This window comes from Myotis lucifugus, unplaced genomic scaffold (genome assembly GCF_000147115.1).
Source record: "Myotis lucifugus unplaced genomic scaffold, Myoluc2.0 scaffold_17, whole genome shotgun sequence".
Classification (NCBI taxonomy): Eukaryota; Metazoa; Chordata; class Mammalia; order Chiroptera; family Vespertilionidae; genus Myotis; species Myotis lucifugus.
In genome coordinates, this window is record NW_005871065.1 from 12,321,200 (window position 1) to 12,347,398 (window position 26,199).

Here is a 26,199-nt window from a genome sequence, read left to right on the forward strand (position 1 = left end):
AACGAGGAAATGTCCTACCTTCTTGATTCAGCTGTTGTACTGTAAATAAATGCGCGGTCTATTTATATCATCATTTTTGCATTTTTGTGCATTTTATTGGTAAACTCGCTGTTGAAAATGGCTCCAAGCGTAATGTAGAACTGCTGTTTGCAAGTCCAAGTTCCTAAGCACAAGAAGGCTGTGATGTGCCTTGCAGAGAAAATATATGTGTTAGATGAGGTCTGTTCAGGCATGAGTTGTAGTGCTGTTGACTGTGAGTTCAGTGTTAACGGACCAAGAATATATATTAAATAAAGTGTCTTTCAACAGAAACTGGCATAAAATCTCTCTCATCCATCCCCAGTGTCTTTATAGTCAAAGAGGGGACAGTTCCACTCCCTCCCATTAAGCGGGACTGTCTGGTAACAGTAACATTGCCTGCAAGCTCTATTGCAAATAGCATTTTATTATCTGTTTGCATTATTCTTTTCCCCACTAGATGGTGAGTTTTATATTGAGGTTTTACCATAGCATCCAGGGGGCATACAAGTGCCTGGGTTAAGAGGAGAGTTTAAATAAACCTGAGATGAACGGGGAGGGTTTAGTCGTCTCTAGTTCTGATTGCAAAGAGCATTTATGATGTTCTTTATTCCCAACACCAATTTATGCTTTGGGGCGACATGCCACCCAGTCCACTAGGAAAGTAAGGAGGCAGCTTTGCTCAGATAAACATCCAAAGGACGTTCTCATTGTTTAGTTCAAAGAACTTGCAAGTCTCTGCTGCCCCCTCTGGCGGCTTACAGAATCTGCAGGGATGCCTCGGGGTACAGGAAGCTCTTGCACAGGCCTCTCTACGGAGAAACTGAGCCAATCTCCTTTAAGGAAAAAAAGGAGGCTAGGACAGGTGGGGTGGCGCCGGAAAGGAGGGGCGCGCACCGGCGCAGGAGGAAGCGGGGGCGCGCGCGGAAGCCGGACGCACTGGGACGGCCTCCCCCGTTGCCAGGCAACCGGCCCGGAAGTTGCGGGAGGCAGCTCTTCCGCAGGCGCCGGCACCTGCGAGCGGGTCCAAGATGGCGGAAGGCGGCGAGGCGGGGCCGGGGGAGCAGGACCGACCCTCGGGGCCGAGACCCCCGAGCGCGCGGGACTTGCAGGTGCAGCGAGCGGCCGAGGCGGGGCCTGGCGGCGGGCGGGGCCGCGGGCGGGGCGTGTGGGAGGCCGACCTGGGGACCGCATTGGGACTCGGGCGGCGCAGCGTCCGCGGGTGTTCGTGGGATCAAGTGTGCGTTTCCCCTGCGCCCCGCTTGCAAAGTCCGTTCAGAGCGGCGTGTCGTGGGGTCGGCTGAGCGGGTCTGCGGCGGGCGTTGCGAGGGACTGGCCCCGGAGGGAAGGCGGACTGTGGCGGAGGGGAAACCGGCGCGCGCTTAGAAAGGAGTAACAGGTGTGCGGGCTGGATCTGCGTCCTGGAGGCTGTTTCTGTCTTGAATATAGACAGAAACGGTGCTTTTGGATCAGGTGGCTTTTCCCTTTTAAGGGGTGAACCGAAGGCTTTCCCCCCAGGGGTGCCCAGCCTGGCGGTGGAAGCTGCAGCCTGTGCAGCGTTGCACCTGGGAGACGGGGAGTGGAAACTGCGCGAGGCTATAGGACGCGGGCGGGAGGCAGCTACTCAGCGGGCTGCACCGGACTCTGCCTTTATCGGATGCTTAACACGACTTGGCTCATTTTAGGCTTTTTTATTTTTATTTTTCGGCCTCCTTATGAGATCATTGATAAAACTCAACAAGTGGCCGCCTATAGCGAGCTATCTAATGAAGCATAAATGACACTGAATGCACAGCCTTGGTAGAAAAGTTCTGTTACTTTATAGTCCCACCTTCCTTCTCTACTTCTCTGAACAAAGGTTGACCACCTGCCACGGAACACACTGCTGAGCTCTGAGGATGCTGAGGTACATGCATAGGGCATCACACCCACGGTTGGTGCTGGACACCGTTGAAAGGGATACAATGGAAAAGGACATTTCTACCTTTTTTTTTTTTTTTTTACAGAAATAAGATATGAATATATTTTGGGCAACATTTAAGATGGCATATGATTGCGTGCCAAAATAAGCAGTGCATGAAATGAGGACTTAGAGAATGGTAAGGTCAGGTTAGGAGATGAAGTCAGTTCAGTAGGAGTAAAGAGCATCAAGGAATAGCAAAGCTATTGTCTATCTATTGTCTATCTTCCTTTCTACTGTAGACCACCCTCACCAAGAGGCAACATGGGATGCTGGGGGAAATGGAGATTCTGGTCAGGGCAACTGCAGTTAGCATCTTGGTCCTGCCACTTAGTAGTTGTGTGACCTTAGGAGAACTTAACCTCTCTCATGCTCAGTGTCTTTATTTATAAGCTAGGGGTGATGTTATTGATCATTGATCACCTGATTCTTGGCAAATTTACCAATAATCCAGTGGATTAACACATGATTAATGATCAGATATTCTGATAGTGCTACCATCAATTAGAAGATAGGGTTTTTGTTTTTTTATTTATGAACTAGAGGCCAGTGCACGAAAATTCGTGCACTCGGTGGAGGGGGGCGTCCCCTCAGCCCGGCCTGCGCCCTCTCACAGTCCTGGGGAATCGGGCCTAAGCTGGCAGTCAGACATCCCTCTGGCAGCCCGGGAGCCCTTGGGGGATGTCCACCTGCCAACTTAGGCCCGCTGTCCAAGAGATCGGGCCTAAGCAGGCAGACGGACATCCCCCGAGGGGTCCCAGACTGCGAGAGGGCGCAGGCCCAGCTGAGGGGAACCCCCCCCCCCTCCGGTGCACAAATTCTGTGCACTGGCCCTCTAGTGTTTAATATTAACTTAGTAATAAGAGAGCTATGAGGATTTAGAAAAAATATCATTTAGTTAAGAAAATTAGGATAGGTTTCATGAAGGATGGCTAAATGAGCCTTTGAAATACAGATAAGATTTCCATTGATGGGAAAGGAATAGCATAAAAGTAATTCATTGAGCCCAAATAATATAATCAGCTCCAGAGGAAATCCATAAAGGGATATTCTTTTGAAGAGATTTCAGGGAGGTAAAATTTCCAAAAACTTTGGGCCCAAGTTGTCAGTCACGGCATCTGTCTCTGTTTCTGTCTCTATCTATGTGTCTCTCTCACTCTCATTTTTGTTGTTGTTTTTAAGGGATAAAGTAGGAAAAGGTCATAGGTGATATATAAACAGCACTGCAGAAAGAAAAGAAATCTTGGGGAAAATGAAACACTGATATAATCATCATAAAACATTTTTAAATACTATCTCCTAGTAATGGAGCTCTTGGCTTACATTTTACATACACTTTGTATTCCATAAAACAACCCTTTAAGATATTTTTTTAATACACATTTAAAGATGAGGGAAGTGCTCAGAGAAGTTAAAAAATTTGCCCACCATCACAATAAGAGCATAAGTTAGGATTTAATTCAGTTCTTTTAAATTACAAAGCACTTTTATAATTAGGATGTCTAGCAAAATTGCTGTTAGAAAAATGAAAGCTGTTGTGTATCTGGGTAGAGTGAGGGTAAAAATTTAGGGAGTAAAAATAAAGCCATTCATTTCTGTTTTCTAATGTGTATATTTTAAAAGTTTATTAATAGACTCTTCAAAGAACTAACTTTGCCCCAATTCCCTGTTCTTTTCCTCCAGAGGAAAGAAACCCTGGAAGTAGTTTTCTTATCTCTTGTGTTTCTAGAAGGAGTACCTTATCTGTTTTTTGTGTGTTTTTGTTTTGTTTCTTGGTTTTTGGTTTTTTCTTTTCCCTCAAAGATTATGGCCATGCCAGTTATAATTGAACTAGAGGCCCGGTGCATGAATTCGGGCATGGGTGAGGTCCCTAGGCCTGGCCGGCCATCAGGGCCGATTAGGTTCCCTGTCTCCCCACCTCCTCCTTCCCTCGCCGCTTGCTTGCCGCCACCATGCAGTTCCCCACCTCCCTGCCTCCTCCTTCCCTCGCCACCCGTCGCCACCCACCCCCGGTTCCCCGTCCCAGCCCAGGGCCCAGCCCCGACTGGGTGAGCAGGACCTTCCGGCCAGGGGGAGGGACCCAGGAGGTCGGCTGCCGGCCCTGAGGAGGGAGCCAGCCCTCGGCCCCCTTAGGAAAGGAACCGTGTCCACTGCCACCCACTCCTGGTTCCCTGTCGCAGCCCGGGGGCCCAGCCACAATCAGGCAATCGGGGCCTGCCGGCCAGGGGGTGGGACCAGGAGGTTGGCCGGCAAGCCTCATCAGTGATCGGGGCCTGCGGGCTGGGGGCAGCTCCTGCATTGAGTGTCTGCCTCCTGGTGGTCAGTGCGCATCATAGCAACTGGTCATTCTGGTAGTTCCATTGTAGCGGTCACTTAGGCTTTTATATATATATACTAAGAGGCCCGGTGCACGAAATTCGTGCACTGTGGTGGGGGGGTCCCCTCAGCCTGGCCTGCGCCCTCTTGCAGTCCAGGACCACTCGGGGGATGTCTGCCTGCTGGCTTAGGCCCACTCCCCAGGGAGTGGACATTCCTCTCGCAGTCTGGGACCCCTCGCTCCTTACTGCCTGCCTGCTCGCTGCTCCTTACCGCTCAGCTCGCTGCTCCTTAGTGCTGCCACTGATTCAGGAGAGGCTCTCGCCACCTCCACTGCGCTCACCAGCTGTGAGCCTGGCTTCTGGCTGAGCGGCGTTCCCCCTGTGGGAGCACACTGACCACCAGGGGGCAGCTCCTGCATTGAGCGTCTGCCCCCTGGTGGTCAGTGCGCATCACAGTGACCAGTCATTCTGGTCGTTCTGCCATAATGGTCGCTTAAGCTTTTATTATATAGATAGATAACCACAAGGGCATTAAGGAAAGTTTTTCGAGTTGTTGTCCAAAAATATCAAAAGTGGGAACAAAATAACTTAATACTGAAATATTTGGTTAACTTTTAAAAATTCCAATTTCAAGAACTATGTTTATTTCATTTTGCAGATAGCCAGCCATATATCTATAATGCATAATTTGGTAGTATTGCTTTCTAAAAGTTATACAAACCATGTACGTAATTCATTGTCTGTCATTTTCCAGTGGCTTACTTTCCTAAACTTTATGACACTTATATGTCTGGTAGGCTTTTAAAAAGGATACTTTTGAAATTATTCTATGTGTTTGGATTTTGAAAACTTGAACAGCTAAAGGAAATAATTTTTGACATCTGATGAGAGCAGGTTGTGAAACATCTTCTTTAAAAGGATTGTAGAATTTAGGTTCAGCTTTGAAAATGATGTTACCAAATACTGTTTTTTAAACTGTTGAATAGTTATTTGAAAATAATTAAATAATAATTGTAACTTTAATTTATTCTAATATCTGCAACATTTTGGTTAGTTTTATAAAAGAAGAGCATGCATTGGTTTTATTTTGGAAGAGAGTAAGCAGCGGCCTTCATTGGAGCCCTTTACTATGCACTTACAAGTTAATGTTCTACTCATAATTTCTAGTTGTGTAGGAGAGTTTATTTCTAGTGTTACACTGTATAACAAGTCTGTTATTTTATAGTTGGCCTTGGCAGAATTGTACAAAGATGAAGTGAAATGCAAATCTTCCAAAACTGATAGACCTAAAGCTTCAGTCTTTAAAAGCCCACGAACACCACCTCAAAGGTAAGTTTTTCTCTTATTTTTAAAAATCTTATCCCTTTTTAGTTCACTAATCCCAAATTATTTAAATGGCCTTGAAATCTTTTAAAAATAAACATTATCTAGGTTTTCCAGTGAGGTCTTTCTCACCAATACCCCTTTCTTTCTTTATCATTTTCTCTCCCTTTCTCTTCATCTTCCTTTCTCATTGCTACCTCTCTGTTGTACAGCTCCTAATACTAACGCTTGTCTTACGAGCCAGCTATCTATGGTGCCAGATGGGTACTGGAAATATTGAGGGATTACTTTGTAAAGTATATGATTATCTAACCACTATGCTATACACCTGAAACTAATTCAAAATAATATTGAATATAAACTGTAATTTCAAAATAAAATTTAAAAGAGAAAAGAAAAAAGAGCCACGTATGGTAGCACGTGGACCCTCAGTATAAGCTTGGCAGGAAAGCTTCCAGTGGCTCGGGTAACCTGGGCCTCAGTGTATTGCCCGGAGCTCTAGCAGGATGGGGGCAACCCCACCTCCACTTCCCCCCTGCCCTCAGCAGTGTGAGCCAGCCTTCTGTTAGCTTCCGTTAGTGGGTTCTGCTTGCTAGTATCCACTGGTTCTCCAGGGGGACTTTTTCTTCACTTACAGTGAATTGAGAGCTGGTCTGCCCTTCCTTCTCTGTTCAGTTTTGCACATACTAATTTTGGAGAAAGTGTTGAAGGTGACCTTCATTCTTCGTCTCTAGTGCTGATATAATTTGCCCACTTTTTGTTTTGTGGGTCAGTTCAGTGCAGATTTGAAACTGATTTGGAGGGAATGGGTAGTTAAAAACATGAGCTCTGATTGTCAGCTTATACTTGAAGTCTCCATGTTGATATTTCATAGGTTATATTAGCTGTTATTCTTGATTGAAAAAAATCTTAAAAGATAAAATAGGATACTAATGTAGAGGCAGTTTTATGTTCTGGAAGACTGTTATGAAGTTGGAGTGAGTAGAAATCAGTTTCTACATAGTTAATACACTAAAAAACTTGTTTGTGTTCTAAATTATTTACCTTTAACACAGGGTTATAATTTTTTAGTCCTGAGAACTCTTAGGAGTAAACCCTCTATGTGTAGCTCTGCAGTCTAGATTTAGGTATTCACTCTCTAAAGGTCTCTTCACTAACGAAGTCCCTAGTGATTGTAGATTCCTCAGGAAAAAGACTTAGCTTTTGGTTGCCAACACTTCTCCCCACCACACTCCAAAAGTGCATTTATAAGTGATTGCAAAGGATGAGAGAGGAAGAACCAAGCCGGTTCTCATGCATGCTGAGCTTGCTACAGGAATCTCTGCAAACTCCGCGAGAAATGATATGAACTGTTCACTATTTATTCCTTAATCCTATTTTTAAAATTAAATATTTTCACAGAAGGCATATAAATTATTCTTTTTACATTAAAGTTATTTTCTAAGACTGTAGCTTTTTACTTTAAAGTAGTTTATGTCTGTATTCTAAGTTTTTATTCACGAAGTGTAATGTTTAAAGGTTCTATTCAAGTGAGCATGAATACAGTGGATTGCATCTAGTTCGACCTTCACCTGGGAAAATAGTGAATGAACTTTTCAAAGAGGCAAAGGAACATGGGGCTGTCCCTCTACATGAAGCCACAAGAGCTTCAGGTGATGACAAAACTAAGGTAAATGCTCAATTTCAAAACTAAGGATGCTACTTATAGATTTGATCTCCTCTATAGGTTTTTTAAAAATTGATTTCAGAGAGAGAGGAAGGAAGAGAGGGAGTGAGGGAGGAGAGAGAGAGAAAGAGAGATTTGTTGTTCCACTTAGTTATGCATTCATTGGTTGATCTTGTATATGCCCTGACTGTGGTTTGAACCCGCAATCTTAGCATCTCAGGAAGACACTCCAACCAACTGAGCTACCCTCCCAGGGCTATAGTTTTTTATATTATTATATAACACTATTTTTCTTACTGTATATTTGTCCTTTAAATATTTGATTCATTTTTATAAGGTTATAATCTTTCTATTGATTGACAGTTGAGGCAGTTTCTTACATTTCTATGCAACTTCTCTATTTACCTTTTTATTTTGAAATAGTTACGCTCACAGGAATTTGCAAAGGGTATACAGAAAGGTGTTGTATACCTTTCACCCAGTTTTCCCCAATACCCTAATGGCTAATGATGTTATTTGCATTTTCCTAATGGCCTATAATGTTGAACATCTTCTCGGGTGCTTATTTGCCACTCTCTTTATTTTTCCTCTTTAGTAAAATGTCTCTTCTACTTTGGCCCATTTTCAAATTGGATTATTTGTTACAAACAAAATTGTTTGATAGTTCTTTATTTTTGGTGTGTATATTTCCTCCTAGACTGTAGCTTGTCTTTTCATTCTCATACCAGGCTTTTTTATAAAGCAAAGTTTTAAATTTTGATGAAGTCCAATTTATCTTTTTTTTTTTATGGATTATACTTCTAGTATCTTGTCTAAGAACTCTTCACCTAACCTTAGTTCCCAAAGATTTTCTCTGTGTTATGTAGAAAAGTTTTATAGTTTTCCGTTTAAACCTGTGACCTATTTTGAGTTGATTTTGATTAAGTTTAAGTCGAGATTCTTATTTCTCCTTGTGCAGAGGACGAATTGCTCCACCATGTTGAAAGGCTCTTTTTCTTTCATTGGATTATTTTTGTACCTTCTTCAGTTTCTGCAAAACTTTCTAGATGCAGTATTGGTATACTAAAGTGTATTTTTGTGTATAATTGCCATATCTATAATAATAAAAGCATAATATGCTAATTAGACTGGACATCCTTCTGGACAACCTTCTGGACATAGTCAGGGCTGCGAGGGAAGCCTGGGTCCCGGGTGCTGGAGGGAAGCTGGTGCCAGCAGCTGGGGGAAGGAAGGCCTACTCTTGCACAAATTTTGTGCATCCGGCCTCTAGTGTTCTCATAGTTAACATTTCCAAACCTGATTTCTCTTGTCAAATCATTTGGGGAGGTTTCCTAAACTACCACATGGTCAACTGGCCAGGGCAAGAAACATAACTTCTTACTTGAATACACCTCTCTGTGTTGTAACATAAGACTTTAATGTTAATATGCTGTTTTCCTGGAAAATATAAACCAGTTTGACTAATTATAGTTAATTTAGTTTTAAAATATATATCACACACTAGAGGCCCAGTGCATGAGATTCATTCACTTGGTGGGGCCCCTCAGCCCGGCCTGCGCCCTCTCACAGTCCGGGACCCCTCGGGGGGATGTCCGCCTGCCGACTTAGGCCCGATCCCCCCTGCTAAGCCGGCAGTCAGACATCCCTCTCGCCATCCGGGACCCCTCACTCCTTATCGCCCACCTGCAGAGAAGGCGGGAGAGGCTCCCGCCACTGCCGCTGCACTTATCAGTCAGAAGCTGGGCTTGCTGCTCCTTAGCACTGCCTTGGAGGTGGAAGAGGCTCCCGCCACCACCACTGTGCTCACCAGCGGTGAGCCTGGCTTCTGGCTGAGCAGCGCTCCCCCTGTGGGAGCACACTGACCACCAGGGGCAGCTCCTGCATTGAGCATCTGCCCCCTGGTGGTCAGTGCGTTATAGTGACCGGTAGTTCTGTCGTTCGGTTGATTTGCATATTAGGCCTTTATTATATAGGATTATTGCAACATACTGCTTAATAAGCCTTACAGAATTTTTAACTCACTTGCTTTGTATTTTAGTCCTTTACAGGTGGAGGATACAGATTGGGTAATTCCATTTGTAAACAGTCTGAATACATCTATGGAGAAAATCAGATGCAAGATGTAGGTACAGTAATCAAAGTGAAAATTATAGATATTTGCCTCTAGTTACTACTGTTTATTTTAAAATTAAAAGTTGGTAATATAAATATCTTTTTGTTTTCTTAATTTGTAAAACAGATTAAAAGGCCTAATTTGTAAGTTTTCAGTCTCAAATTTTCTTTTGTATCCCTAATGTGCCTTGCACTTAGAGATACATAACTATTTGTTGAAAGAATTGTATGATTCACTGTAAAATAAGCTTATATATGTATGATGATTATTATAAATGGTGTACTGTTACGACATAGAATGAGCTGAGTTGTAAACATAGCAACACCTAAGTCATTATTTCATTTACCTTTTGAAATTTCGGAGTTATAACTTTATTTTAAACATGTAGTTTAGCCTTGGCGGGTCCCTAGAAATTCTGTCTTGCACCTTGGAATGAATATTTAAGTTCTGAATTAGAAAATATAGACACAGAAGGAGAAGGTGGGTGCAGAGTGCAGCTGAATGATCTCACTGCTTTTGTTTTCTCAATGAACTAGAAATAATTGTGCCTTGAAGCCAGGGCCCAGGTGTGGGACCTGTGGGACCTTTGGTATTTCAGCCATGGTCCATTTGTTAAGCTAAACACAAATCTGCTTAGCAGACACACATGATTTCACGTATGTCTTTATTTTAACTGTGAATAAGGAGAGTACAAATAACTCCATATTTTAAATTAAGTTGTTTAAAATTACATTTAAAACTTAAGATTGTTTGATGCAAATAGATTTTTGTATTTTCTTTATCTTTATTTTTTTTCTGTGCTCAAAAGGTTCAGATTTTGCTTAAGTTGTGGAGCAATGGTTTCAGTTTAGATGATGGAGAATTGAGACCGTACAATGATCCAGTGAATGCTCAATTTCTGGAGTCTGTTAAAAGAGGGTAAGCTGTATTATTGTGTTCTATTTGTTATTCAGGGTGGGAGTTTTTTTGTTTTGTTTTGTTTTTTTGTTTTGTTTTGTTTTTTTGTTTTTGTTTTTGTTTTTTAAGCAGAATGCCATTCAGTAGGACTCTACTGGTATCTAAGAATTGGATTATGTAAGTGACTCCTGGGGGAAGGGTATTTCTAAGTATATAAAGGACATATTATTGTCTATAAGTTACTGTTTTCACCTGTGGGGAGTGGGAAGGCAGTAAGACATTCGTCCCTTTAAAAATCTGATGAAGCTATGGTCCCAACTCTAAGAAGAACCACCTCAGTATAATCAATTAATTGATTAGCATGTAGTTGCCATCCACTAAGCCACTGTCCTGCTTACTGTTGACAGGGTGACTCATTGCATGTATGCCTGAAATTCAGCAGCTTATATTAGAAATCTTTTAAAGTGGCATTACTGCTGGCAGAAGATTTCAAAAGGTTAGTTTGAAGTTATAATTTATGAAAGTAAACCAATATACAGTACTCTGACCCGCCTTTAGAACATCATAACTCACTAGCCCTTCTTACTGAAGAATAAGATATTTTACTGAGATATTGGTGATGAACTGGGAGATTTAAGTAGCAGTAAAGGGACTGGAGTAGGTTATATTCCACCCAGGAACTGAAGACAGGGCTTTTCCAAGTGATGAAATATATCCAAGTGGAGTGGAGATGAAACTCATTGGAGTTGAGATAGTGAAAGAACACTCTGGAGAAAGGGTATTTTAGAACATTAATTAGCATGAATTTTGAATTTGAATTCATCAAAGATAATGTCAGGATATCAAAAAAAGGCAAGACATGCTGTAAGCTGTAGGCAGTATGCTGAAGTCATTGAGAAAGGTGGGAGGCTGACCTGGGAGGCAGTATATGATAGTTTAAGTCAGTGCTACGGACTGGGAACCCTGCAGAGTCACTGGGAAGAGATGGGAGTGATACGTAGGGAAAGGGTTCATCTGCTAAGTGAAGATCAGCAGAACAGTTGAAATTGATGCTTATTTCAAGATGGTAGAAGAAAAGAACTTATTGATGACGAATGAATTATAGATGAAAACTAATTTGTTAAGTGAAAATAATCTCTAAACTTTGTAGGCTACTGTTCACACAGTATGATATACTAATTTTTTAAAAAATTTGAATCACACCATATTCTCAAACAAATTATGATCAAGAATAGTTCTAGAAAAGACTCCTTGAAAGCAGTGATTGATATCAGACAGTGATTGTCAGCTATGTAATTGTTGTTCCCTTTTTATAACAAATATTTTGTAATACATCTTCAGTATCTCCAAAGAAAAATTCATAAATCTATGTATATTATTTCCAAAAAATTAAAGTAAATTTTATCTTACAAATATTGAGGGACTAAAAGAAAGTAATTTACCATAAAATTATACATATTTCAGTTTCTAAATGCCCGAGTATGACCACACCAGAAGATATAACAAAGCAGCCAGATAATTTGCACTTATGAGCAGACTAGCACTTCTCACATAAATGTGACAGGCATAAAAACAGAATAGGGAGGTATAGGAAGTTGGCAACTTCATTACTATAAGTGGCAGTGCAGTCAGGGATTTGTTCTAAACAAAAGAAGTTGTAGTCTTCCCTCAGTTTATATGGAAGATAGAAATTGCAAAGCATATTAAAACAGCACACACACAAAAACAGGTTTTGAGGTTTTGCTTATATGTAAGACAGAGCCTAAGCCTTGGGTTTTAGGCTCAGACATTATAAACAGTGTCATTCGTCATCATATGACTCCCTGGCAGGGTATTCAGTGGTTCTGTGGAACCCGAGACAAGTCTTCATTGTTCAAGATGGCTCCCCCGTGTCAGAGCATCACCCCCCCGTGTCAGAGCATCATTCATCTCCCGCCCTGACTGGGCAGCAGCACTCAGCAGCCACGCAACAATCAAAAATATCCCTATCATTTTGAAAACCTCTTCCAGGAGTTTGGAAAGAAATATCTGCATTAACTGTTATGTCCTCATAGGAATTTCCTAGTGTTAATTTAGGTAAGAATTGCTGCCTTACAATTTATCAGAAGCACTCCAAGATCACTATGACAACAAAAAATCCCTATGTTGAGAATCTCTAAGGAATGATGTGATGCAACATTAAGAAAGAAATATCTATAGATAAAGAAATATCAATCATCACAGAAACGTTTATATTACAAATTTATGCAAAAATTGTGGTTTTCCAGTATAACTCACAACTTGATTATATCAATATCAACAGTATAGATTCTTTTTTTTTTTTTTTTCCAAAAGTTAACTAAAGCCTTTTTCCCTTTTTTAAAAGAGAAATTCCCCCGGAGCTTCAGCGACTGGTTCATGGTGGCCAAGTGAACTTGGATATGGAGGATCATCAGGATCAAGAATACATAAAACCCAGATTGAGGTTCAAGGCTTTTAGTGGAGATGGACAAAAACTTGGAAGGTAGAATCCTAAAATGAGAAAAATACTTGTGTGTGTTCAACATGAATTTCCTTTGGGAATAAAATATATCAAAATAATCTAGAAAGTAAAAACTAAAACTTTGCTGATGGAATTAGATATGCAAAGCTGGTGACAATATTAGTAGCTAATACTTAGATAGCAGTTACCACATTCTTGGCCCTCTAAACACTTTACATACATTAACTCATTTAATCTTCACAACCACTTTTCCCTATGGATCCTGTTATCCCTCCTTTTGCAGATGCAGTATTTTGCCCAAATTGATTGAGGTGGGATGTGATTAGCATGTAGGATTCAAACCAGGAACTCTGGCTCCAGAGTCTGTGCTTTTACCATTAGATCATCTTGTCTCTATCTAATTACATATTGTCAAAGGGAGATATTGGAAGGGGTTGTTGATTAGATAAAACAATAGATATCTTAGATCATAGCTTTAAGCATGCTTAGGTGTCACTGAGCTCTTGCAGCAAAGCAGTGTGCTTAAGTTGGCTTTTCTCAATACATTTTAAACAGCCAAAGTCTTTCTTCAAGTTATGGAAGCCCAATATGTATTTAAAACACATATGAAACCTGAGTTCCTCTGGTTGTAAGAGAAGGAGGAATTATCTCAGACATTGCCCAAGAACCCCTTGGATTCTGCTGAGCATAATTTAGAAACCAATGTGCATGGTTTAGTGTATGAGTGGACTCCTTTATAACAGCCTGGCTTAAAAGACTCTTCATAAATCTTGTAAAATAAGTTAGTACAGGCTATCCTCTATTTGTCCACATTATCACTACAGGTGACCTGTGGAATTGCTGCATCAGTCATGTGTCCCACATACCCTTTTGTGCATGTTTTATTCCTTTTCATATAATTCCTTCCCTTCCAAGTTCTTTTCATTTGCATTGGGCACACTGGTGCTCTATTCCCCTCTCCTCAGAATAGGAAAGAATTCAGTATCGGTTCTTTATCCTTGTCTTTGATATCTCGAGTCTCCACTTCTGTATCCTTTTCTGCTTTTGTTATTGGAGAAAAACGTTCCTCATCTTCCCCCATCACTAGTGGGAGTGGGGTTCTTGAGGTACCGCTGGAATAAGCATTTCCGGAGACTTCCACAGGAGGACGCAATATAGTAGAAAACTTTATTTCTTTGGAATTACACCCCTCAGTTTCCAAAGTCCCATTTCCCTTAGTCCAGTCATAGAAGAAGGGTAGCTGGGGTTTCAGTAAAACTAAAATCAGAGCCAGGGTCCAGAGTTTTTGTTCCATGTTGGAGTCGGGTCCAGTTCAGTATCAAGCTAGTTGCAGTCCATTAGTCCATTGTGTGTAGGGGTCCACATGGGAGAATGCAAGGAAGCCAAGTGTGCCAAGAGCATAAGAGAATGAGCTTCTTTGTTTAGGGGATTATATATCCAAAATTTCCATGCACTTGCAGTGGCCACACTCATTCTGGCCAACCATCTCTGTCACCAGGTGTGATTGACTGGCAAGTACCTTTCCTTTGTCATCCCAGCTTTACTGGGCATGTGTCTATCTTCCCTATGTCCAGTCCTCTCTCCCCAGTGTTTTGCAGGGAACAGGCCTGTAATGTCTGGCCTTCCCTTTGCTCCTTTCCTAGCCTATCTAATAAAGTGGGAATATGCAAATTGACCGTCACTCCACCACAAAGATGGCAGCGCCCAGGCCCCTCAGCTCCACCAGAGGAGCAGAGGCAGGCGGCACAGCTGGACCTGCCCCCAGGAGTCCTCCAGTCCATTCAGTCCCACTGGCACCTAGCCGGCAAGCAGGCCCCGCAGAGAGCAGACAGCAGGGCCTGCTTGCAGGTCGCAGTGGCGACCGGGCGAGCATGCAAGCGGCCCTGCAGAGAGCAGACAGCAGGGCCTGCTTGCAGGTCGCTGCAGCGACCGGGCGAGCAGGCAATTAGGCCCTGCAGAGAGCAGAGAACCATGGGGAGCGGGCCTAAGCCATCAGTAGGACATCCCCTGAGGGCTCCCGGACTGGAGAGGGTGCAGGTTGGGCTGAGGGAACCCACCTCATGCATGAATTTTATGCACTGGGTTTCTAGTCTATATATACAAAAGCCTAAGCAACTGTTACAACCAAACGACCGGAACTACCGAAATGACCGGTCAACCAGTTGCTATGACATGCACTGACCACCAAGGGGCAGACGCTCAACGCAGGAGCTGTCCCCTGGTGGTCAGTGCGCTCCCATAGCCAACCTCCCGAGCTGGCCAGCCAACCTCCCATGGCCCCTGCCCCTCCAGCCAGCCAACCTCCTGCGGCCCCTCCCCCCAGCTGGCCAACCTCTTGTGGCCCCTCCCCCTGGCTGGCTGGCCCCCGATAGGCCTCAATCACCGGCCAGACTGAGGAACCCCACCCATGCACGAATTCGTGCACCGGTCCTCTAGTTATTAATAACTAGCTAATTACAATGCCATCACTTTTAGAGACTGATTTCTGAGACATGTAGGAAATACAAGTACATATGTTAACCTGCCTTTTTTTAAGACCCAAGCACATCCTTCAGTGCCCAGCAACTAGATTTTGTTTGATAAAGTGTTCTAGGACTTAATGGTACAGGCACACCTCATATTATTGCACTTTAGTTTATTGAGCTTCATAGATGCTGCATTTTTTTTATAAACTGAAGGCAAGACCCTTCACCAGCAAAAAGATTACGACTTGCCTTATTGTGATACTCATTTTATTGTGATACTCGCTTTATTGTGGTGGTCTGGAACCAAACCTGAATCTCTGAGATATGCCTGTATAACGTACCTTCGTACCCCAATATTTCCTCCATTTTACAAATGACAGAGCTGGGATTCAAAGAGATTAATTTACTTAAGTTTACACAGTAAACATGGCTGAGATTTGAAACCAAGTCTGTCTGTGCTCTTAGTCATTCTTTGATGTTAACTCAAAGTTGCTCAGATTTCTGACTAAAGACCGTTGTTTGCTAAACAGTTTCATGAAATTTCAAAGGGATAAAGAAGGAAGGAGTACACAAATACGCTTTTCAAAGAGATTGGATAAACTAAATCAAAATCATAGGGTCCAAAATAACTGTAATATAATGAAAGAGCTTGGAAGAAGTATAGGAGACCAGAGGGGCCATGTTCTTGCTAGTCCAGAAGCCAGAGGGGGGCTAGCTGGAGGGTCAGGGATCAGTCTCAGTGGTTATGCCACTGTCTTCAGTTTGTTACATGTCTTATGTGTTTGCATTTGTTTTCTAACTCATTCTTATTTCATAGCCTTACCCCTGAAATTGTCAGTACGCCTTCCTCCCCAGAAGAGGAGGAGAAGTCAATACTTAATGCAGCTGTTTTGATTGATGATTCAGTGCCAACAACAAAAATTCAAATCAGGCTGGCAGATGGGAGTCGTTTGATACAAAGATTCAATAGTACACACAGGTAAGCTTCTAGTTTACTCTCACACATAGGGTTACTGATCTGTGTAAACTGAATGTGACTGGAGTAATGAAGAATATGAAATTCTTTAGATATGCAGTAAGTTTTTGACAAAGGGGGAAAAAACTTTAAAAGGGTAATAGCTATGTGTAAGAAGTGAAATACTTAGTAATTAAACATCCTTTGTAAACTCCAAATATTAATGCAAATCCAGGTACTACTCAAAAAAACAAAATCATTAAAAGCTGCAGTTTTGCACTGTTGCTAAAACCACATAAAGTGGAATCAGATTTAATTTAATATTGAAACCTTATTTGGACTTTACTCATATAAAAATTTATGGTAGTACTGATTGGGTTAACTTTGTAATATAAACTTATACTGTAAAGTTTAATTGTGCTTGTCAAGTACTTCAAATAAACCGTTTCATTTCACCATTCACTTGTAAATTAATACTTGTGCTAATATGATTATTTTTGTTTATTGTATGCCTTTGCAGGGATACATTTATGATCTAAGTTGAGTATTGTGTATATGTGAAAGAAATTCTTTTTTTACTTTAAATCATTTTTTTATTTTTCAATTACAGTTGATATACAGTATCATTAGTTTCAGGTGTACAATCCAGTGATTAGACATTATATCACTTACTAAGTGATCATCCTGATAAATCTCATACCCATTTCTCACCATATATAGTTATAAGAATATTATTGACTATATTCCCTATGCTATACTTTATATCCCCATGACTATTCTGTAACTACCAATTTGTACTTCTTAATCCCTTCACCTTTTTCACTCATTCCCCCTCCCATCTGGCAACCGTCAAAATGTTCACTGCATCTATGAGTCTGTTTCTGTTCTGCTTGTTCATTTGTTTTTTAGGTTCAATTATTGGTGGATATGTATTTATTGCCATGTTATCGTTCATTTTCACCTGAGATGGGCAGTCCAGTTGCATCCCCTATGTGTACACCCTCCTCTTGTAGTTGAGCCTTGATTGCTGTTGGCATCTCAATGGGAGGGATTTACCCCCAGCTGATAAACTGCAGGACTGGCTGGGACCACCATGGAGTGTCAGCTGTGCAGGGACCCACCCACAGAGTAGGACTTACTTCAGTGCAGCTCTGTTGCCTGCTGAGTCTGCCATTTGAGTTTGTCCCTTGTGGAGGTGGTTGGGTGTTACTTCTATGTGATCTAAAGCTGTCCATCAGTTGTGCTGGCTGTGGGACCTCCAGGGAGGTTCAGGCCAAGGTTAGCCACCCCCTGTGTTTGCCTGGGGCCAACTGGAATGAGTTACAAAGCAGTCTGCTGATGGCTGCTACGTGTGCTGGGCTTGGAGGTGCCTAGGAGAGGCCAAGCTGTGGACCAAGGCTGGGTGCCACCAGTGTCCGGCCTGGGGCCACTTAGTGAGAGGTAAAGGGCATGCCAAAACCAGATGCTACTCATTTGAAAGATTTTAGGAATGTGTGAAGCATGAGCCAAGACAGACTGTTTGTCTGGAAAAGCCACTGGAATCACTTGGGTAGGCCTGTAAGTTGGGTGGGCCTGCAAAGTGGGTGGGGCGGGTCTCAGGAAATCACCAGGACAGGACTAGCAGTGTTAGCCAATTTGGTGGAGACTCAGATGTGGCACTCACCTGCCAGTTCTATGGGGGGAGGGCTCAGAAAAGGAGCAATGGCCTCTGCCAGCACTTTTCTCTGGGGAAAAACTACCCCTCAAGCTCTTTTCCTGCTGCCACCCCACCCCATGTCAGACAAGTCAGTTCTTCTCAGTATGTCCCTGGTAGCTTTCAAGCAGCTGCCCCAGTGCTGGAGCTCTGAGGAAGTGCATTCAAGTAAGCCCATGCATGGGCCCTTTAGGAGGAACTGCCTGTGGCCCTTAGTTGGTTAGAGCCTCATCCCCATACACCATGGCACATACAAGAATCAACCAATGAATGCATAAATAAGTGAACAACAAATTGATGTTTCTCTCTCTCCTCCTTCCCTCCCTCTCTCCTTTCCTTCCCTCTCTCTCTCAAATCAATAAATAAAAATTAAAAAGAAGAACTGCCTGGGACTCCAGAAGCCCTCTGTCTCACGCATGCACAATCCCCACTGGTGTCTATATAGCCAAAAGGTATAGGGACTTCTCAGCATTGGAACCCTGGGCTGGAGGGCCTGATTTGGAGCTGGGTCCTCCGCTCCTCAGGGGCTGCCGCAGCCAAGATAGCCCTTCCACTTTTTATTTGCCACATATGAGTGTGGGAGGTAAAGGGCATGCCAAAACCAGCCCATTCTGCGTCTCCACCTCTCCTGCCAGTCTCCATGTGACTTCTTTATATTCTCAGTTGTAGGACTTATGTTCAGCTAGATTTCAGTTGGTTCTGAATTGTGGTGGTTCTGTAGTTGTAATTTTGATGTAGTTGTAGGAGAATGTGAGTATGGCATTTACTGATGCCACCATCTTGACCAGAAGCCCTATGTGAAAGTAATGTTTAAAAACTATTCTTATGACCTACACTTTTCATAGTTTCAGACTCACTTTGACAGAGGCCAATTTGAGGTACCTTTCTTTTTCTGGGTCGAGCGCTGCTAAAATATTGTATACTCTGATAAAAGTAGGGCCTGCACTTTTCATTATAATAACATGGTTGGCATTTATTTTGTGCATAACTCATCTGAAGATTGTCTCTTTTTTACAGTAAAAGTAGCTACTAGGTACACTCCAGAGTTAATCCTCATATTTTGTCTTACAGCTAAAATAAATCCATCCATTGAAATAGTGTAAATTAAAGAAAATTATAACACATTTAAATAAGGATTAGAATTGTGTGATTTTTATTATTATCTAATTTTAGCTAAAAGCTTATATGGTAATAAGACTTCTGTATCACAAATTATTTTTATCTTATTTCTCAGGATCCTGGATGTTCGGGACTTCATTGTACAGTCCCGTCCTGAATTTGCAAATCTTGACTTTATTCTTATAACTTCATTTCCAAGCAAAGAGCTAACCGATGAAAGCCTGACACTACAAGAAGCAGGTATTATTAACACTGTGATTCTCCAGCAACTGAAATAATGCTGCTCCTATTCATGTAGTAACACAAAGGAGAGATGATGTGCCATATTAATAAGGAAAACTTACTTATACAAGTACCAGATTGTTTTTATAATTTATACAGATGCATTTTAGTTTTATTTTTATTTTATCCTCCAGCCTTAGTATAGATGAATTTGGACTAGGAGTAGATCTTGAGATAAATATCTTTGAATTATTATTTGTAGGGCTGGCTTATGTTGATAGCTTTTAAATATCCACAAACCAATTTGTTACATGCCCAGAGTTCATGTAACAACATTTGTTGGCAGAGAAAATTAACACAATTCCATTTTGATAAATTTGGTAAAATTTGCAGTGAAGTTTCTTGATGATGCATTGATCAAGAGCCATTAAGGAATTTTCTGATCAAATGTTTTGAAAATTTATAATATATACTAAAGAGTATCTTTATTCTGATTTTGAAATACTTTGATCATGCAATGATTATTTCTCCTATTAAGATACTATACATCCTTTTTACTTACTGACTTAGCTATATTACTGTTCAACCTTGTATTATGGAACTGTGAACATTATAAACTTGAAACAAACATAAAGGTCAGCTATTCTTGAGATGTGGTAAACAGCACTTTAAAAAAGAGGAATTACAGTCCCTCCCAGAGCTTGTCTTGATCACATTCATTTATTCAGTCAACACATTTTTCTAGAGGGCCCACTATAGACACTAAACTGTTCTAAGTGTCAAAGCCAGAATGTTTTCTACTTCAGAACAAAACAAGTATAGAAATACAGGAATATCAGTTCTGTCGGGCCCAATGGATCTGAAGAAAGACCAGTAGAAAGGTTTGCATTCCTGCTGAAGCCAGGTATTTCCTGAGTGAGGCAGGTACATCAGGAATGATAGAAAAACTTGTTCTTCCCAGACACCACTTCATCTTAGGTCACCCACTCCTGGTTAGTTTTCTATTGCTGCTAGAACAAGTTACTATAAACTTAGTGGCTCATAACAGCGGAGATTTATTATCCTCTAATTCTGTAGGTTAAACTGTCACTGGGCTAAAGTCAGGTGCTGACGGGACTGCATTCTTTCGGGAGACTCTGGGAGAAGCATTTCCTGGCCTTTTCAACTTCTGGAGGCCACTTGCATTGGTAGGCCTGTGGCCCTCTGTTCCCATCTTCAAAGCCAGCAACATTGTATCTTTCTGACGGTTCTATCATCATATTTCTGTGACAACAACCAGGAAAGGTTCTCTGCTTTTAAGGACTCATGTGATTACATTGGGCCCACAGGGTAATCCAGGATTATCTCCTCATCTTAAGGTCTATAGTAACCTTAACCACATCTTTGAAGTCCCTTTTACCTTGTAAAGTAGCATCTCAGATTCCTTCTGGAGGCTCCAGGGTGAATCTGTTCTTTGCCTCTTCTAACTTGTAGAGGCTGCTGGCATCCCCTCACTTATGGCTGTATCCCTCCAGTCTCTGCTTCTGTTCTTACCTCTTTTAGTCCCAACTTTAATTCTGCTTTTCTCTTACAAGGATCCTTGTTATTATATTTTGTTTTCCTAGATAATCCAGGATAATCTCTCAAAATGCTTACTATAATTACATCTGCAAAATGCACACATTTGAGCATTAGAACATGAGCATTTTGTGGGGCCATTCTACCTACCACAGTTTACTCCCACCTCAAAAGTTCACATCCATCCCAAATAAAGTTACCCCATCCAGAGGTGCTCAAAAGTCTCAGACTATTACAGCATCAACTTCAAATGCAATATCTTATCTGAATTTCACCCTCTCAAAAATTCCAAATCTCATTTTAATCATCTAAGATAGGTATGAGTAAGGATTTGGGTGTGATTCCTGAAAGATACTTTTTCTCCGTCTGTGAACCTAGAACCAGTTATCTTCTCCCAAATATGAAGGTAGGACAGGCATAGCATAACAGTTATGGACATTCCTGTTCGAAGAATCAGAAAATGGAATGAAAAAAGGAGCTACCAGTGCCAGGCAATTTAGAAAATGAGCCAGGCACACTCCGTTCGGTTTCAAAGCCCAGGCATAGTCTTCTGTGGCTGGCAGCACCATTCTCTAGGCTTGTGGATGTCCTGGAGCAGTGGTCGCAAACTGCGGCTCGCGAGCCACATGCGGCTCTTTGCCCCCTTGAGTGTGGCCACGAAGTTTCAATCGCACTGTACGTGCGCGCCCGCACGTGGTATTTTGTGGAAGAGCCACACTCAAGGGGCCACAGTTTGCCGACCACTGTTAGAGGACATCCTTTCAGAGTCGTAACTTTTTCATGAAAGGCAGCACCTGTGTGCAGCTGAGTAGTTTTGTCAACTTATTTCTTACCTGTGGAATTCTGGGAGGTCTGATCATCTCTCATTTCACACACTCTCTATACCTTTCCATTTAAGATGGCCATGTCTGCTGGTATAACATTCTCAAAAAACATGTGGATCTTCTGTTTATGTTACGGGGATTCACTGTAGACCAGAGGCTCCTCCACATATTTTTCCTGGATAATCCCAACTCTTTCTGACTTTTTCTGAGACGGCTGGAGGGTCTGTAAGTCATACCCCTAATCTCTTCAAAGAATCTTTTGTGTGACTAAATACTCAGGCCTTTTTTATCTTTCTTGAGTATTAGCAAAAGTTGTACAACTATCCCCTTATCTCTTTCCCTAGAGCAGGCTTTCCTGAATCTCTTCATTTAAAAAAAAAATGTTTTTATTGATTTTAGAGGTAATGGAAGGGAAAGGGATAGAGAGATAGAAACATCAATGAGAAAGAAGCATAGATTGGCTGCCTCCTACATGCTCCCTACTAGGGATCGAACCCACAACCCTGGCATGTGCCCTGACCGGGAATGGAACCAATGTCCTCTTGGTGCATGGGTCAGCACTTAACCAATAAGCCACACCAGCCAGGCCTGAATCTCTTCATTTTAATGTCTTTTCCATCTGAGTAGGCTGAGAATTTCCAAGTTATCAAGTCCTATTTTCTTTATATTTATTTAACAGTTGTTCTCTCAATTTATCTGTCTCCTCCCACATCTATATATATATAAAAGTCTAAGCGACGGTTATGACCGAGCGACCAGAACGAACAGTCAACCAGTCGCTCTGATGCACACTGACTACCAGTGGGCAGATGCTTAACGCAGGAGCTGCCCCCTGGTGGTCAGTGTGCTCCCACAGCCAACCTCCCACGGTCCCTCACCCCTGCTGGCCACCTCCCCTGCCCCCCCATTAGGCCCCGATCAGGGGGCTGGCCAGGCAACCTCGCAGGGTCCCTTCCCCCAGCTGGCTGGCCCCCCCCATAGGCCTCGATTGCAGGCCAGGCTGAGAGACCCCACTCATGCACGAATTTGTGCATCGGGCCTCTAGTTTTATTATAGTTCGCAAGAAGAAAGTAGGCTGCACCCTCCACGCTTTGCTTAGAAATCTCTTTAGCTAAATATATTAAGTCTATCACTTAAAAGTTCTGCTTTCCACATTACCGCAGGACACACTTCAGCTAAGATTTTGCTAGTATATAACTCTAGTCTCTTTTTCTTTAGTTTCCAACAGCATGGTCCTCATTTCCTTCTGAGCCCTCACTGGCAGCACCTTTAATGTCCTTATTTCTCACGACAATTTAGATATTCTCCATGACAGTTTACCCATTCTCTACCATGCTGCTTACCTCCTTTGAGCCCTCACTAGCATTCATCCATATATCTACTAACAGTGTTCAAGGAAATCTTGACTTTTTCTGTCATACTCCTAATACTTCTCTCATCCTCTAGTCCAGCCGTGGGCAAACTACAGCCCACGGGCCAGATCCGGCCCGTTTGAAATGAATAAAACTAAAAAAAAAAAAAGACCGTACCCTTTTATGTAATGATGTTTACTTTGAATTTATATTAGTTCACACAAACACTCCATCCATGCTTTTGTTCCGGCCCTCCGGTCCAGTTTAAGAACCCATTGTGGCCCTCAAGTCAAAAAGTTTGTCCACTTCTGCTCTAGTCACTGCCCAATTTCAAAGCCGTTCTGTACTTTCAGGTGTTTGCTGTGGCAGCACCCCACTTTCAGGGATCTAGAAATGTGTTCTGTGCCAACTCGCTGCCAGTTGACTTGATGTGCCAATAGGAGATTTGGAATTCACTTTTCTCAGGGGGCTCTGGATATTTATTTTTAATATGTTTTTATTGATTCTTAGAGAAAAAGGGAGAGAGAGAGAGAAACATCAAGGAGAGAGAAATATCATTGATCAACTGCCTCCTGCACGCCCCTACAGGGGATTGCCCGCAACCTGAGCATGTGCCCTGACCAGAAAGCGAATGTGAACTCCTGGTTCATAGGTCACGCTCAACCACTTGGCCATACCGGCCAGGTGGGGGCTCTGGTTACTTTAAGGCAGTGAATTTGCCTGTATTAGGGGTTCTAATACTGAGAGTGCTACCAGAAATTCCACAGATAGAAGTGTTGATCCCACCACCACAAAGAAAACTTTTTCTGAGTGTCATACATAGAGTAAGAAGATTATTCCTGTCTTCCCCTCAGAATAGGAAGCCCTGTTTCTTTCCACTCATTGAAAACAACTTGGAGAATATATAAATAATAGTTCAAAGAAGCACTCTTAGTTCAAAGAAACACCCTTAGTTCAAAAAGATGTCCAGGGATACACTACACTGTCTCAGGAGCATAATCGATGAAACAAATGAGCATTTTAAATAAAAGGGCATTTTCCTGTTTTGGATTACCAAAACCAGGGGGAAATTAACCAGACCCTGTAATATTTGAAATTTTATTCTTGCAATTTCTTTTCTTTTATTAATATATTTTGATTTTTTTTTTTTTTAACAGAGAGGAAGGGAGAGGGATAGAGAGTTAGAAACATCGATGAGAGAGAAACATCCATCAGCTGCCTCCTGCACACCCCCTACTGGGAATGTGCCCGCAACCAAGGTATATGCCCTTGACCAGAATCGAAACTGGGGAACCTTCAGTCCCCAGGCCGTTGCTCTATCCACTGAGCCAAACCGGTTAGGGCCTTGCAATTTCTTTTTATCAGTTATGTAGAGTGCCTAGCACATATAAAACAGCTGCCAGTTTTGTATATAATAGTCTTCAAAAATATACAGATTTTCATTAGGAGAGAAAATTAAACATCTAGAAGGGATGAACAAGACTTTTCCATGAACTACATAGTATTTTGCTTCATTTAGAGTCATTTTCCTGATTTTTTTAACTTACTACAGTCACTGTAACTTTAAAAATCTATAATCATCTCAAAGGAGAATATGTCACAATTAGACAACCGTGTGTGAAGTCAGTTGTTTTGCATGATGTGTGTAATAAAAAAGTTTTTAAGTGTTTGCTTACAAATAAAGAATGTTCTCACTGAAACTCATTGAAAATCCTTTTCAAATTTGTCTTGATTTGTAGTTTTATTGAGTGGCTTAATAGAGTCTTTTAAGCATGAGTGACATTTCCTATGGTACAGCTTTTAATGGGCAGAGAAGAACCTGAATTGGAGCAATGTTATCTTAATTTCCCATTACTGTTTCTATTTTTATCCCACAAAAATAAAGGTGCAAATTTTTGGTCAACTTTTTGCCACAGTGAATTTCTGAAAACCTGTCACAACATATATTGTTGATAAAAGTGCATCATGTTTTCCCCTTGAGTTTTTGTCCCTGATCAGTGATGCAAAAAATTCAGTGGAGTAAAATTGAAGATCTGATTGGCTTCATTGAGCAATTCATGAATCAGGCAGCATCCAGGGCTATAGAAAGGGGCAGGTTTTTAAAGGCAAGGCAAGGACAAAAAAAATTATTTCAGGTCTAGGTAACATATCTATGGGGACAGGAAGGGTCTGTGGCAGATTACTTCATCTTCCTGTGAACAAAATGAGGGGCTGTGTAGTAAACCTGACAAGCTCAGGGGGCCAGTTAGCAGGCTACAAGCCTGACCTAAAGTAACCACACAGCGTGGTCTGATCACATATTCCTAACGGGGTAGGTCACAATGAGTAGTCACAGCCCAGGCCTATCACTTTCTTAGCAAAAGTCATTCTTTACCTTAAGTGAGCCATGTCCATTGTTCTTATGAATCTAAGATAACATACCTTTGAAATGTTAGAGTAATTTCTTTTTATAGACTCTGCAGTGCACAAGCGCCCACCAGAGCACACCACAGAAGCCCTCATTGTTGTCTTGTTCCCCGCATACCATCTCTGTGTGCTATAAATGCTAAGTATTTACTACCCTGTACCCACCAGTGTAGAAGTATGTGTTTCTCCATTTTGCCTTTTATCCAGTCCTAGAAATTTACCCGCTTTGCTTTCTCCTGTCTCCTTAATGTACCAGCAGTGGACTTCATGTTCCTTCCCTATTTTTTTTTTTTGAATTTAAGTGCATGAATGAGACTGCAGAACTGCTATTCTCTGTATCATTTTCTCAGTCTGTTGAGATCTTGCTTCCAGGCATGTTGTAAAATTTGGCTCAAATAAACTCTTACAAAACTTCCCTATAGGTTTGGATGATCTTTCCTCTGTATTCCTTTGAGGGGTGGGGAAAGGCCTATGTGGCAGATTACCTTATTGGTGATGGCCAAAAGATTTCACTTCACTCTGACCAGTTCTGAAGACGCTCCTGGGTGAAGTGGAAGCCCAGTTAGCTTAGGTGTTAAGTCTTGGCTTGCATAGCACAAGCGACTCCATTTGGGGCTTGTTGTTTCTTTTTAACAGTGGTCAGGGCTTGTCTTTTTGAATGTGAACAAGTTTTATCATTCTTATCCTAGGATCGAGAATAGTAAAAAGTATAATTTTGAATTTTCTATCAGAATCTGTTATTTAAAGAGGAACAACAAGTACAGATATTCAGAACATCAGTGGGTAAATGTGAAAGCATGAACATGGTTGAGTACAAGTGGAGTCTTGC

General features: G+C 41.8%; 1 protein-coding gene across 4 annotated transcripts; it reads left to right on the forward strand.

The window, feature by feature from the left end:
• The first annotated feature begins 1,016 nt into the window (after positions 1-1,016).
• UBXN2B (UBX domain protein 2B) lies at positions 1,017-25,785 on the forward strand. Of its 4 annotated transcripts, none has more exons than XM_023750981.1 (9): positions 1,017-1,130; positions 5,522-5,625; positions 7,138-7,288; positions 9,324-9,407; positions 10,207-10,316; positions 12,661-12,798; positions 16,060-16,221; positions 19,125-19,249; positions 25,627-25,785. In XM_023750981.1, exons 1-9 carry the CDS (start codon positions 1,050-1,052, stop codon positions 25,677-25,679), a joined length of 1,008 nt encoding a protein of 335 aa, XP_023606749.1. In that variant the 5' UTR covers positions 1,017-1,049; the 3' UTR covers positions 25,680-25,785. The 4 variants fall into 4 exon arrangements, with proteins under 4 accessions (XP_023606749.1, XP_023606751.1, XP_006085358.1 ...); XM_023750983.1 differs by having other exon boundaries at positions 25,630-25,785; XM_006085296.3 differs by having other exon boundaries at positions 25,418-25,761.
• Positions 25,786-26,199: the final 414 nt, after the last annotated feature.